We start from the raw sequence: 16,153 nt of genomic DNA on the forward strand, positions 1-16,153 counted from the left end.
CACATAGACATGGAAGACGACACATAGCATACACAGATAGCATGTCGACTTAATTTTGGCACAAAAGGAACCCCATATCAAATTACCCCACCAACGAAGGATCGATGCCTGCATGACTCTGTTAGTTTTCTCAGGGGAACCCCGCAGAACATTGGCTTAAAGTTACGCAGTTTGTCTCTGTGTCATCATGTCCACTGTGTCTTGATTACAGTGTTGACGCTTTATCTTCTCAGCAGGGCTCTGTTCCCACTCTACCAACCTCCTCAAACTCAGCAGTCAAGAAGGCAATGAAGAAAGACAGCGTTGTCGTGCACAGCACTCAGATCAGCAGCGGCAAGCTCAACAAATTGGACATCAGTTTTGTGCCAAGAACGGTGAGCCGGTACAACTTGAAGCTCTGTTGAGAGAAATGCGAGCCATACGTGGGCAAAATGACACGTGGAGAGCAGACTAGGTCATAGATTATGATGTTTTGCTATCCCAGAAACATTTCATTGCTCAGTGGTTGCTCTTTCATAGCTCAGGAGATTTGGTGTTCTCTGCTGTGTTTCATTCAAGTATCAACTTAATGTAACGTACTTTCCGGACTATAAACCGCGCTGGAATATAAGCTGCATCATTCAAAAATGCGTCATTAAGACGAAATAACATATATAAGTCACGGTGGACTATACGTCGCTTTTATTTAGAAAATTATTTCACAAAATCCAAGCCGAAGAACAGACATTTAATCTGGAAAGGCAAGTTATTCAACTAAACAATAGCAGGCAGAACAGCAGGCTGAATAGATGTCTGTACGTTAAAGTAATATTATCAGTTATTCAAACGATAAACCATAGCATACAGAATTTACCTGGAAGGTTGAATAGGCTAAATTAACCGAACAAGCCAACTAGCGTGAAGTTTGCATACTCGCCATTCCATATTACAGAATCCATTAAATTACATAAATACAGAAGCAGCATATGGAGGACTTTCACGGCTGTAGACGGTAATGATATCTCATAAATGTCAAAATTAATTCATACTGACTTACAAGGCGCACCTGACTATAAGACGCAGCACCAGCCAAGTTATGAAAAAAAACGCGGCTTATAGACCGAAAAAATACAGATGTTTCTCCTAAAATTACATAGGAGAAATAGACACAAACGAAAGAGTAAAGAGATATAAAAATTATGAAGACTGAGAATCTGTTTGATATGGAAATCTTCTTCTTTTGCTCTCCATTTATTGTAATTGCTGTCTAGGAGAAACGACTGAGATTTAAAAAAGCTCATCTGTGTTCTTTTTTCTTTCATGTGGACATCTGTACATTCTAGACGTGGCGAAATCAGCTGACCACCGTTGAGATGATGGAGAAAAAAGCAGCAAGGAGAAAGCGCTTCACATATGAGGTGGACTTTGATGACTTCAAGATGCCATTCAATAAAAACATTCAAAAGAAGTCTGTGGATTTTGAGCTGACAGATTAAAAAGTAAGGACCATGTTAGAACATTTCCAACAAATTCCATATTTGAAGTGCAATTTAACGGGGACATATCAGGAAAATCTGATTGTTCCATGTTTAAGTGCTCTAATTGGGTCCACAGTGCTTCTATCAACCTATAAAATGTGAAAAGGAACAACCCAGTAACTTAGTTTTGGTAAACCATTCTCTGTAATCATGTGGTCATTGAAATTTGGCTCCACTTGTGATGTCAAAAAGGGTTAACACCACCCCTTAACCTGCACTATCCAACCACGGCACTGCTATTTAGTGCAGAAATCAGCTCATTTGCATTTAACAGGACACACCCCAAAACGGCACATTTTTGCTCACACCTACAAAGTGGCAATTTTAACATGCTATAATAAATTATCTATATGGTATTTTGAGCTAAAACGTCACATATGTACTCTGGAGACACCAAAGATTTTTTTACATCTTAAAAAAGTCTCGTGAAATGTCCCCTTTAAGCATGTTACTATATGGCATGTGATATGTACATGAATAATAGATAAAACCGTGCAGTTTGTTAAAGGGGTCGTATGACGTTGCTAAAAGGAACATTATTTTGTGTGTTTGGTGTGATGCAATGTGTTTGCGCGGTTTAAGGTTCAAAAAACACATTTTCCACATACAATACAGTGTTTCCCACAGGATTTTGAGGAAACTGTGGTGGTGATGACATCACCTGCTAATTAGCATATATGTGATGTCATCATGTCGTGTTTGCGTTTGATCTAGTGTTGGCACCTGAAATATGTTTACTTCTACTCTTTGATCTGTATCTGTATTTGATCTGTATTATATATCAAATTATATTTTAAGCCGAATTAAGCTGTTTTAAAAAGTGAAATAAAAATGTAAATGGGAATCATGAAAATTCTATTTGTGGGGGGCCAGTGTTGATTCTGTGGTGGGCCACCACAAATAAATCAATGTATGGGAAACACTGCAATACATTATTATTGCTCCTCTATGCCCTGCTTTCTGAAACACACTTCTGAACGTTCTGAAAAGCGCGGTGTGTTCTGATTGGCCAGTTATTCAGTGAATTGTGATTGGATGAAAATCTCAAGCATGTAAATGTTACACCGCTTTCCAAAACACATCGTCTCTCGGCATGGTGACATGACAAGTTACGCCTTTTTTCTTTACGTATACTTTTGGGCGGTGTTATGCAAATATTCCCACACAGCGATGTAAATATGTGCTGTTTTAAGAAGGCGTGGATGAGCCTTTACTTTTACAAAGAATATCTCTTTGGGTTTGATACTTAAAGGAATAGTCTACTCATTTTCAATATTAAAATATGTTATTACCTTAACTAAGAATTGTTGATACATCCCTCTATCATTTGTGTGCGTGCACGTAAGCGCTGGAACGCGCTGCGACGCTTCGATAGCATTTAGCTTAGCCCCATTCATTCAATTGTACCATTTAGAGATAAAGTTAGAAGTGACCAAACACATCAACGTTTTTCCTATTTAAGACGAGTAGTTATACGAGCAAGTTTGGTGGTACCCAATAAAACGTAGCGCTTTTCTAAGCGGATTTAAAAGAGGAACTATATTTTATGGCGTAATAGCACTTTTGGGAGTACTTCGACCCCGTGCAGTAACACCCTCCCTCTCCCATTATGAGAGTGAGAAGGGGAGCGGACTTTTCAGGCGAGTCGAAGTACTCCCAAAAGTGCTATTACGCCATAAAATATAGTTCCTCTTTTAAATCCGCTTAGAAAAGCGCTACGTTTTATTTTGTACCACCAAACTTGCTCGTATAACTACTCGTCTTAAATAGGACAAACGTTGATGTGTTTGGTCACTTCTAACTTTATCTCTAAATGGTACAATTGAATGAATGGGGCTAAGCTAAATGCTATCGAAGCGTCGCAGCGCGCTCCAGCACTTACGTGCACGCACACAGATGATAGAGGGATGTATCAACAATTCTTATGCCGTTTCTCAATATGCGTTCTTCTTGTGGACTTGTGAAACGTCATCAGTCGCGGCCCAAGTACTGTTCCAATTAAAAGTTCGCATCAAGCCCAAGTTCACAAAAAATCCCTGGATGTGTTCTTGATCCGCCCATTTTATCGAGGATGCTTTAGAGGAGACTTGTGTGGATTTATGACAGCGAAGTTTCCCAGAATGCATTTCGCGTCAGGAGTTCGTTCTTCCGAGTCTGAACTTTGGAAGTTCAAAGGACACAAGTCTTGGTATTGAGAAACGGCTTTAGTTAAGGTAATAACATATTTTAATGTTGAAAATGAGTAGAGTATTCCTTTAAGCGTTGCAAATCGTACTTTTACGGATATTCTACATGCACAGACAGCTTTTAACATTTCAAAGAAAATGAAAAATATGAAATCCCATCATATGAGCCCTTTAAATTTAAGCAAATTTAGAGTTTATACAATTGGTGTGGTCTCTGGGCATCGAATCCATGACCTTTGTGGTTCTAACGCAATGCTCTACCAAATGAGCTACATGAACGCTGTTAAAGTGCCCCTGAAATCAAAACTAACTATTTTTATTTTTATTAATAGAATTTTGCATTAGAAACTATTTATCCATGTGGGGTTTTTTTTAACTCATGTGCCTTCAAAAACTTTACTCTAAATCCGAAAATGTACTTCTACCTGCTTGTAGGTGATCCTTCTCTGATGACATCAGCTTGACGCGGAGCAGCCGTTAACCCCACCCCGTCCAACTGTCAGTCAACTGCGAGTTCCATTTCGAAATGAAACGCGTACTCTTCTATACCCAATCAATTCACAATGGAAAACACGATCCATGTCCCGCTGTTTTCCTTGTGTGATATTCCGTTTCTCTAAAGTCTACAACTTATTGTTTACTGGGACTTGCAGAGCTGTTCAAAGTAATCAACAAACAATAGTCATCTGGCGGATGATAAAATGGGAATAAAGACCCTAAGAAATGCCACTTCACATTGAAGTGAGCCATATCTTGAGACCAAAATTTATAGATAGGGTTGGGTTATTTTGCATTTAACCAGTAGTCAGCTTCCTAGCAACCACTCAGAACACCCTAGCAACCACATAAAATCATGCTAACAACTTTGTAAGTACATTATACTAGCATTAAAGTGATGCCATCTTTTCAAAATGTAAGAATCCTGTTTTAATAACACTATACAGTATAGTGTTCATACGATGGTTACTCAGAGATTCAGCGGCGTGTCTTACTGCTGTTTCTCTGTCGTCTCATAGAGGAAAGTGCATTAAGGAAGATTGATTATGCGTTTATGAGAGGCTGGAGATGAGAGCTGCTGCCTGCGTGCTGGCATGCAGTTTGTCTCCTCCTTGTCTCAGCGTCTGTCAGCCATGCTGAGTACAGGCCTTTCACCACAGGCAACGGCGCGCAAAACCCCTCATGTTGTTTATCTCTGAAAACCGATCGCTTTGATCCGCATGCAGGAATCTTGATACATTAACTGCAGATTAACCGTTGCTAATATAGTCATACTGTAGCAGAAGTGTGATTGTTGATTGAAACTGTCTGTGACTATACTACCAATGCAAAAAAGTTACAGATTAAAGTGATGTCTGACAGTTTTTGACACATCAGTGGCCTTGAAATATTTGTTGATCTTTTATTTCTACTGTCTTACAGCATCCCATTGTTTTGTTTAAGCATGCAGTTCATCTGATTGGCCAACAGGTGGCGCATCTGTGTTTAAATATCAGTAGTGTCTGTACTAAAATCCTGAGGGAGTTAGCACAGCTTAGCACAGAGTTCTGCAAAATGACAAAACAATTGTGATTGTTGAGATTTAAGAGACCATTGCACATACGCAGATCTGATTTGTATATTTTATGCAGATGCATATATAATGTCTGTTTATTTAACTTCTCTAATGTAGAAAAGTAAGGATATTTTTAATTGCTTTAAAAATCAATAGAAATGTTCCAGTAATGACTGAGCAGAAATCTCACAGTGTTAAAGACATAAATAACCATGCCAAATCAATGCACTGACACGTTTTACTGTAACCACAGAGTCAGTAAGCTCTGTTTAAAATGTCAACAGTGGCGTCTGAGAAACAGCGATAAGGTGTTTTTTATTTGTACGGCAGGAAATTGATTAAATGCGTCTGTGTCTGCTGTTACCAGTATTTACTGCTGAATTTCTCTGATATCCAATAAGATCACGGAGCATTTATGAGAATGATCAGATACTGTACCAGCACAAAGAGAGAGTAAATATACTATGTTTGAGATTTTGTGTGTGTCTAAATGAATATGTTCAATGTGTTTATTATAGATGCTTGTTATGGATGCTGAGAAAGAGATGATAGACAACAATAGAGAGTAAACACACACAGAGAGAGAGAGAGAGAGAGAGAGAGAGAGAGTTGGGAACTCAAGAGCAAATAATGCGTCAGACAGACTGAGAGAGGGAAGGACATAGCAAATGAAAGTGATAGTGTGAGTATGAAGCCATCAGTGACATTCACCCTGTAAATGTGTGTACCGAGTGTGGGGAGATTCAGAGATGGAGAGAGAGCAGAACTAGGAGGAGGAGTGAATTTTTAATAAAATCAATGCCCTCGGCTTCAGCGTTATCGAGATCTTTAAAGAATGATGAGCACGTACATGCAAATGTGTTTTTGTGCACATGAGTGCATTATGCCTTGATTTATGTTCAAAGCGCAGTTTAAAATTATCATGACGTTTTAGGATTACTAGGATTTTAACATTATATAAGATTTAAAAAATAGGTTTTAGACTATAAGAGTAATTTTTAAGTAAAAAACAGGCAGCTGTGGTTGCCAGAAAATGAAATCTTTAAATATAACAGAAAATGTGTGTATGTATATATATATATATATATATATATATATATATATATATATATATATATATATATATATATATATATATATATATATATATATTTTTTTTTTTTTCTTTTCTTTATACCATTCCAGCATATAGGGCTATATTCATGGTGAGAACTGGTTAAAAGGCACCTATTTCATTGCTAAAAAACTTTTTTTTGTATTTGGTATAATACAACGTGTTTGCATGGTTTATGATTAAAAACACATTATTTCCCACATACTGTACGTTTTTGTAGCTCCAGATTTCATTCTCTTCCTGAAAAGCACAGATTTGAAAAGTTCTGTGTACCTGATTGGCCAGCTAATCTGTATATTGTGATTGGCCTGAATACCACAGAGTCAGACGGAAATGTGACGCTCCTTACCATGTTTACCAAGATTCGCTCACAATGCAATGCTAACAGGAGTTAACTTACAGGCTGTGAGTCAAAGCGGGAGGAATTATGATAATGTCGGTTTTTACTATGACCAATCCCAGGATGTAAACTGTTTCTTACAATCTGTGTGTTTTTTGTAGAAAAGAGATTTACATTGGAGACGATAACTTGCGTCATCGTTTACTTTGGGGTATCTACATTTTGGATATCGTTAAATGTACTAATACACACCTACATACCAAAGGAAATGTAAAATTGTGAATCGGACAATAAGTGCCCTTTAATCAATAGATGGTTTCAGCAGTTACAACGTAAACATACGGCTTTCGTGGACAAACATAACTTCTGGTAAACTCTGCACAAAATCAACAACAACAGTACTTTTAGTAGTTTATTTCAAGCAAAATAAACAACAAGTAGATGACCTTAGGTCAAATCATAGCTAAAGCGTATCAAAAAATACACTGAGCTAACATTATTGTGTAAAATGTGTAACATTACTATATAATGTTAATTGCAGATTGGCTGCCAAATCTCCCTTTACATATCGGTGATCCATGATCGCAGTCTCCCTTCGTCTTAAAAAAAACATTAGTTATTTTCGTCGAGGTATTTGCAGCAGAATTCAGTTTAGCCACTAGCCAGACCTTTAAACAAACAGAGACCGGAAGTTAAAGGATTAGTCAATTTTCTTAAAAAATCCAGATAATTTACTCACCACCATGTCATCCAAAATGTTGATGTCTTTCTTTGTTCAGTCGATAAGAAATTATGTTTTTTTGAGGAAAACATTCCAGGATTTTTCTCGTTTTAATGGACTTTAATAGACACGTGACAGTTTTAATGCAGTTTGGAATTGCAGTTTCGGGGGACTCTGGGCGATCCCAGGCGAGGCATGGGGGTCTTGTCTAGCGAGATAGTTGTCATTTTTGACAAGAAAAAAAAGCACTTTTAAACCACAACTTGTTGTCTATCTCTGGTTCTGTGATGCGCCAGCGCAACCTCACGTAATTGCGTAATGCCGTGGAAAGGTCACGTGTTACATATATGAAACGCACATTTGCGGACCATTTTAAACAATAAACTGACACAAAGACATTAATTAGTATCATTTGACATACAACAACGTCGAAACGGTCCTCTTTCTCCACACTTGAAACCCTTGTCATCCGTGACCTCTTGACGTGATAACGTATTGCGTGGGATCGCGCTGGCGCGTCGCGGGACCGGAGGGGGATGAGAAGTTGGGGCTTAAAAGTGCATATTTTTTATTTTTCTTGTCAAAAATGACAATCGTTTCGCTAGATAAGACCCTTATGGCTCATTTGGGATCGTTTAGAGTCCTTTGAAACTGCAATTTTAAACTGTATTAAAACTGTTACGTGTTGGGGTTCATTAAAGTCCATTAAAATGAGAAAAATCCGGGAATGTTTTCCTCAAAAAACATAATTTCTTCGCGACTGAACAAAGAAAGACATCAACACTTTGGATGACATGGTGGTGAGTAAATTATCTGGATTTTTTTTTTAAGAAAATTGACTAATCCTTTAAGTTCCATCCAGATACGTAACCGCAACAATGCGCCTCCCTTATGCAACAAAAATATATTTCTCAATATATTACATGACAATATATTTAATGTGTCTCCATATATTGTGAAATTTACATAGTAATATATATCATGATATATTATATAAAAATATATTATATATATGTAAGTGATATATTGCAATATATTATACAATACTGCAATTATTGCCGTTTTCATATATTGATTAAATACATTTCATTATACTATTTAATATATCCCATAATATATTGGAAATATATGAAGTAATATATTGATGCATATATTCTAAATGTATGTAATATATTGAAGTATATATTGGCAATATAGTAATATGTTGATACATATATTTTAAATGTATGTAATATATTGATACATATATTCTAAATGTATGTAATAGATTGCAGTATATATTGGCAATATATGGAGTAATATGTTGATACATATATTCTATATGTATGTGATATATTGCAGTATATATTGGCAATATATGGAGTAATATGTTGATAAATATATTCTAAATGTATGTAATATATTGCAGTATATATTGGCAATATATGTAGTAATATGTTGATAAATATATTCTATATGTATGTAATATATTGCAGTATATATTGGCAATATATGGAGTAATATGTTGATAAATATACTCTTAATGTATGTAATATATTGCAGTATATATTGGCAATATATGGAGTAATATGTTGATAAATATACTCTTAATGTATGTAATATATTGCAGTATATATTGGCAATATATGGAGTAATATGTTGATACATTATGTATGTAATATATTGCAGTATATATTGGCAATATATGGAGTAATATGTTGATACATATATTCTTTATGTATGTAATATATTGCAGTATATATTGGCAATATATGGAGTAATAGGTTGATACATATATTTTTTGTATGTAATATATTGCAGTATATATTGGCAATATATGGAGTAATATGTTGATAAATATAATCTTAATGTATGTAATATATTGCAGTATATATTGGCAATATATGGAGTAATATGTTGATACATATATTCTTTATGTATGTAATATATTGCAGTATATATTGGCAATATATGGAGTAATATGTTGATGCATATATTCTTTATGTATGCAATATATTGCAGTATATTGTAAAATACATGAGTAATATGTTGATACATATATTATATATATATGTAATTTATTGCAGTATATTGATAAATATAAATAATTGCCGCTTTTAATATATTGCACGTGAATATATATGTGTTTATATATCTCAAAATATATGCAATATTATATTTATAAATATCCACCATATTGTGTTCCGATTGATATGCAAAAATGTATTAACAATATATGTACAGATATAGTGTCACATGTATGTTTACTATATGGTAGAATATATTTTAAATAATATGTAAAATTATATAGAAATATATACATAAAAATATGTACACACATTTATACCACATATTAACACAGACTAATGGATAATCTATCAAAATCCACCTTTATTTTCTTTTAATCAGGCACACATACTAAAACTAATTTGAGGTAGAGAGCTAAACAGACCTATTACAACCACAAGAGGTTTTGCACATGGTCAGACAATGTGGTTTGCTTTACATTACATAAATGTCTTGCATTACATTAGCATAAATTACATTTTAAAAGAGTGACATAAAACAGAAAATATACAAAATATAAATTAAAGCAATTTAAATTACCAAGGTCTATTTATTTCGAACTTTCAGCAGTGCCGTTATACAGTTAAAAATACAATATAAACAAAATGCACATACAATAATAGATAAATAAATAATAAACAAACTTTCAAGGAGCTTTGGCAATGTGGAAAAGCAAAGAAATAAATTGCCAAAAGAACAGGCCTTTATCCTGGCTAGGAGTCCATCTTGGCTCTTCACTGATTTAAATGACTTATATACCCATGCTTTTGCACTTCACCTGGTGTCTTAGCTCGCATATTCTACTGTTGATTGATTTTCTAACATCAGATTCTGCCGTGGAAACTGGTTTAAAACATCATCTGTGGAACAAAACAACAACGATTACTCTCTCCCTTCTCACTCCTTTCCCTCTGGTTCACAAAAATCTCTCCTGGAAGAGATGCAATCAAAACTGGAAAGCACCACCTCTGAAAACGATGTACCTTGTAAAGCTTGAAGTTTCCCTGGGTTGAGAGCATGCCAACGATCAGTCTCCTTCTCGAGTTTTACTGGTGGTTAGCAAACAACTTTTAGGGGCATTACCGCCACCTACTGATTAGGAGTATGAGTTAGGACTATAGGTCAGGACCTATCAGCCTCCTTGTTGCTAGTCTCTCTTATGTGTCCTGTCCTGTCCTCTCCTCGCGCCTGAATCTCAGCTTCCTACTCAAGCATTATGCTCCATCGCCTTTGGCACGCATTCTGGTTGAAGCAGTCAGTGCTGAGTAGAGTACTGACAAACGTAGAAAATGAAAGGAAGGTCTCTGCTGTTTCAATAAAACTGTTATTTGTGTAATGCAGATTTTTGTCTTCAATATTTTCTTTAGGCTATATGCCATGCATATTCATGAATATGCTGTAGTTGTTTATTTGGAAAGTAAAAATTGTTAAATCATATATACATACATACATACATACATAGCACATGCATATATTCATGGGCATTGCTAGATATAAAGCTCTACTGGGGCAGACGCCCCCCATTATTTGCTGACTTTTTTGAAAGCCTGCTGTGTGCAAGAAGTGTGCAACACTTCTATACAATGTCCTTTGCTTAACCCACTATTCTACAGTTCAACAGTTACTGCAAAAGATACATATATATACAAGTATAATCTTCATTATACCTAACATTATTACACATTTCTTGAAACTATGCCTCATATTCTCAAAACAGTAAAGACAATTCCATAAAGTCTCACACAATACTCCAAACATCATATTTTCAGGTCAAAATGAAGCTCTACACTCAAAACCATTCACTCTTACTGAAATACCAAACTTTTCCCTCAGACAACACACACAAGCTTTCAAAAACACACACACTACAACATAGTATTACACACTGGTGCAATCAATTCAAAACAATATCTCCAAAACTGGTAAGTTGCTTGTGGTTCTCCCCCTCAAAAACCTTTTCACATGACCAAAAAGACACAATCAATGTATGCATTAGCACATTTTTATTCATTCATGTGCTATACACAGCACAACTGTAATGTTTTTTATTATTTCGCCTCAACATCCCGTCTTAGTTCTGGGTCAGGCCAGAGAATCTCATCCACATCACAGGCTATATTGGTCCTAGCCAAACAGCGAGGGTAAAATCCTCTTGCCTGATCCACCCCTTTGCATTCATCTGCTGATATGTCTATCTGTATGGAAGGCAATTTGATGCATTTCTTTATTCCAGTAGCATAGTCCAACAGTGTATGCACACTAAAGTTACTGTATAGAGCAGTCTTACTCTAAGTAAGTCTTCTTTCCCTACTCTTCTGCCTCTTCCTCTCCCTCCTCCTCTTCCTACTCCTCCTCCTCGACCTATTTCTTCATCGTGTCCACTCCCTCCTCCTTCACCACGTCCTCCTTCTTTCCCTTCTCTTCTGCCCCCTCCTCTCCCTCCTCTTCCTACTCCTCCTCCTCGACCTATTTCTTCATCATGTCCTCTCCCTCCTCCTTCACCACATCCTCCTTCTTTCCCTCTTCCTCCTCCTCTTCCTTTCCCTCCTACTCTTCCTCCTCCTTCTCCTCGACCTATTCCTTCATTTCTCTGTGGATCTATTGTTCCAAAGCTCAGTGAACAGATTCAGGCCCTTTTATGTATCTATTGAAGGATCTGATTGCTGTGTGTTCAATTTTGACTTTTAGTGTTTCCAGCTTGGTAATTGTTTGCTAAGCTGTGCTGACTTGAGTGAACAGTATTGAATGCTAGTGCTTTCCATATGACCAGATGGTGTAAGCACTGAGAAATGTAAGGATTTGTGTGTAGAGTTTTGAAGTAACAGTTCACCAAAACTGACTCATGTGTTAACCCAGGTGAAAAAGTAGTACACTTCCATATTGTATTTAAAGTGCTTTATTTTCGCACACTAATTTTGTACTTAATATACTAAAAATTAATCTTTAGTACTTCTTAAGATGTTCTTGGGATCGTCTTGGTGTGCTTCACTGTGCTGTTTTGAGACACCATAAATATGAACTAAAATGTGCTAAAAATGTATTTAAAAAATGTATTTATGTACCACTTGTAGTAAACTTGAACCCATCTTTGTATAAAAGTTGTGTTCAAGTTTAATACAAGTGTTAACTAAATACGTTTTTTTATACAGAGATAGTATGTTAAAAGTGCATGTTAGTTCATATTCATGGTGCCTCAAAATAGCACAGTGAAGTACACTTAGATAATCTTAAGAACATCTTACATCTGTCTCAGCAACAATTCAATTCTACAGACTTGACGAGGTTTTCCTGAGATTTTTCCTCTAATGTTTCAGACCTGATCGGGTGAGGCAGTGGCGGATGCAGAACGTGACATATGGGTGGGCATGGATTAAGTCTGGGTGGGCCTGAATCTATGGGTGTCACTTTTGAATAAGAAACTATAACAAGTCTATAAAATTCGTCAAAACTTCAGAACACTAATTTAAACAGCATACACACACACCCGAACTGCACGTCACATTTTTGACATTATTGATACTTTAAATTGTAATGCAACGTGACATTTATTAAGCCTTTTTGGTAAAAAAAATATTGGGCTCTCATAGCCTACAAAAAAGAACCTGCACACAGTGACATGAAATATAAATGAACCCAAAAAAACCTTATACTTTTTTAAATAACCTATTAAAGTGTTTAAATAAATACGGCTACTAAATGCTTAAAATGAAGCTTCTAACATCATATTCTCTTCATGCAAATCACTAAAAATATATTTTCGTTCTCACAGATTTAAGTTAACTTACTAAATAAAGAAAGAAAAAGGGAATTGCTAGAATAATGTTAGACTCTGGGGTTAAACGAAATGACAAATAAATAAACATTTAATATACTTTTTGATGAGCACAAGAGCAAGCCTACTCGTGAAGAGCGGAGCCGAGGAGCGCGCATATCAGACGTGAACGAAAGGAATAATGGATTTAATGCTTTCACTTCATTTCCTGACAGTTTCACTTGTTAGTGAGGATAGTAATGGCTAACAAGATACGCCGAATTACATACAACATAATTACCTAACTAAATCTGAGAGAATGCAAACACATTACAATATTTTTTCCTCCGCCCGACGGCCAAGGCGCATAATTTTTTTTTAGCCCAACAGGAATTCGCCATAGCCCGCAATGGACGTCGGGCAAGCGATTTTGCGAGGTTTGTTTTGTAGAAAGACTTTCTTTAAAGTGAATTTCGTTTTGTATAAATTGTATCTTAATATTAATCAATGTTTGATCAAACAATTGCCTCGATTTAATAAATAAGAAGCAAACCAAGAACGTCTGTGGTGTGGATTGAAGTGAACCCACTATAATTCCGCAGCCTACACGTCTTTCTGCTTTAATGCATTTCTTAAATTAATGTCTCAATTACACAGTAGGCTTATAGGTTGTTATGATAGGCTATTTGTTGCTTAAAAGCAATAGGCTATATTGTATAAAGTGTAGCAATAAACATGGCGTGACTTATAGTGCTGCTATATCGCTATATCAAACAACATCACTGTGATCAGATGTTTTCTTTCTATTTTTTCCCCCGCTGTCATATTTGTTGTGTGTTTATGTTATTGAGAGGAAAGCGCGCAGCACATATTTATAACGTGTTGTTATTCAAAATACGTTTTCTACTTGCTTGCAAAAAAAGTTCTCAAAGTGATCATGGCTGAAAGCTGCTCGGGAATATTTCATTATAACGCAACATTCAACTGCTTTAATAGTTTTTAAATAGTTATCAGGCTTACTTATAATTTTACTGTTTTTAACATAACATGCAATAGATAAATTACACCACATAAAGTAGTATACATGTCTAACTATACAGAGTAGTATTTTTTACATTTCTGATTGGGCGGGCCAGCTGTCAATCTGGGCGGGCCTCATCTCTCTTGTCTGCTTCACTTTCCCTGCTTTGCACAAAACATGTTCATCTAAAGAAGCCAATAATGATCGAGTCAAAATAAGATTATTATTATTATTATTATTATTATTATTTAGAAACTTACTTTGGTCTAGTCATGTTTTCATAAGCGAACTCGCTTGGCGTCACCTTTTGAATGTGGTTGTGTGCAGATGAATGCAAAGACGTGCATGGACATGGATACGTGTGTGCACGAGTCAATGCGACTGCTTCGTCGCTGTTAGAAGCGTAAATTGGGTAACTACAATTGCATATAGATCCGTTTTTGCCGCGATTATCTTTGTATAGGAATACACTAGTTAACTGCTAAAATTTAAACTTGAGATTTACACCGGGACACAAAAGATTTACACTGGGGCATGTGCCCCAGTAAAAGGGATCTAGCGACGCCCCTGCATATATTGCAGTACATTAAATCATATAAAGACAAACTATTACATGGAAAAACATAGTGCCCTTTTTGGTCTTGGTTACAATATATTTTGTATCAATATATACATGTATGGTCTATTCATATACTGCAATATAATGGAAAATATACACATTAAATCCTATATATGGGAATATACTGCCTAATATATTACATGATATTTTCTATGCATATATTACAATATATTGGGAAATATAAATATTAAATCCGATATATGGGAATATATTGCCTAATATATTACATGATATTTTCCAATATACTGCAGTATATTTTTGTTGCATAAGGGCTGTGCCGATAAAAATGTCCAATTTACCTAAAATGCATGTTTAATGTTAGCAAATGCTCTAATATATATATATATATATATATATATATATATATATATATATATATATATATATATATAACCTTATTGTAAAGTGTCACCATTGAGTACCTGAACCAATCTTTAATGCAACAGCTACAATAATATCATTGCAATTCATTGTTTGACAGGATCTGGGGAGGAACTGCATATTGTTGATCTTCCAAAAACAGGAGCTGGAAAAAGCCATACAGGAAACACTATATTACAAGTTTCAAATTTGTTTGAAACAAAACGCTCACCAGTTTCTGTGACTGAAGTATGCAGATCTGAAACTGCTAGAGTCAATAGGAGAGTCATCAGTTTTGTTGATACACCTGGATTTTTTGATACTTCATGCAGTGATGATCAGCTGAGATGTATGATTGAATGTGCTCAAGGACCCCACTCCTTCTTAATTATACTGAAAGTTAAAACATTTGGGGACGAAGTCCTGAATTATGCCGTTGTTTTGTTTACTTATGGTGATAATCTTGATGATGGTCAGACCATTGAAGCGTTTGTCAGACAAAATTCACAGTTAAAGGACCTGGTAGACAAATGTGGAGGTCGCTGTCATGTTATTGATAATAAACACTGGAATCAGCAGAACGATGAATACAGAAACAACAGAGTTCAGATAGACAGACTATTGAACACTATAGATGAGATGGTAAGAATGAGAGAAGGAGGATGCTACCCCAATGAACTGCTGAAGGAAGTGCAGAGATATGTACAGAAGCAAACACACGTGGTTATAGCAGAATCAAATGGCAGATTTTCAGAAGAGCAGATCAGACAAGAAACGATGAACAGAGTGCACACTAAACTCAGAATGAGACTTGCAGGAGTGACCACAGGAGTTTTGTTGGGTGCTCTGCTAGGAGCTTGTGTATTTTGTTAAAAAAAAAACATTTTTTTATTAAACAAATACAGAAGCACTCAGTACAGCAGTAG

General features: G+C 35.7%; 2 protein-coding genes across 7 annotated transcripts in view; both read left to right on the forward strand.

The window, feature by feature from the left end:
- ankef1a (ankyrin repeat and EF-hand domain containing 1a) overlaps positions 1-16,153 on the forward strand; it is a 38,894-nt gene that overhangs the window by 11,121 nt on the left and 11,620 nt on the right. The window contains exons 9-12 of one of the 6 annotated variants that reach the window (XR_008639307.2): positions 234-374; positions 1,323-1,478; positions 5,774-5,937; positions 15,349-15,455. Coding sequence is in view for 5 of the 6 variants with exons in the window: in XM_055186765.2 (XP_055042740.2) it covers positions 234-374; positions 1,323-1,475 (294 nt within the window). In the remaining variant the exon portion in view is untranslated. Of the gene's footprint in view, positions 1-233; positions 375-1,322; positions 1,479-4,138; positions 5,728-5,773; positions 6,213-15,348; positions 15,456-16,153 lie in introns of those variants that run through there. The other 5 variants (XM_055186765.2, XM_055186766.2, XM_055186763.2 and 2 more) reach the window with 5 other exon arrangements.
- On the forward strand, positions 4,795-16,100 carry LOC141350292 (GTPase IMAP family member 4-like). The gene is made up of 2 exons (XM_073855380.1): positions 4,795-4,840; positions 15,349-16,100. The coding sequence occupies exons 1-2, from the start codon at positions 4,795-4,797 to the stop codon at positions 16,098-16,100; spliced, it is 798 nt and encodes a 265-aa protein (XP_073711481.1).

This window comes from Misgurnus anguillicaudatus, chromosome 18 (genome assembly GCF_027580225.2).
Source record: "Misgurnus anguillicaudatus chromosome 18, ASM2758022v2, whole genome shotgun sequence".
NCBI lineage: Eukaryota > Metazoa > Chordata > Actinopteri > Cypriniformes > Cobitidae > Misgurnus > Misgurnus anguillicaudatus.

Excerpts from the sequence above, each read along its gene's own strand:
- LOC141350292 (XM_073855380.1), top strand. The coding sequence starts at position 4,795 with ATGCAGTTTGTCTCCTCCTTGTCTCAGCGTCTGTCAGCCATGCTGA. Across the intron at positions 4,841-15,348 it reads GCGTCTGTCAGCCATGCTGA|GATCTGGGGAGGAACTGCAT; the intron begins GTACAGGCCTTT and ends ATTGTTTGACAG.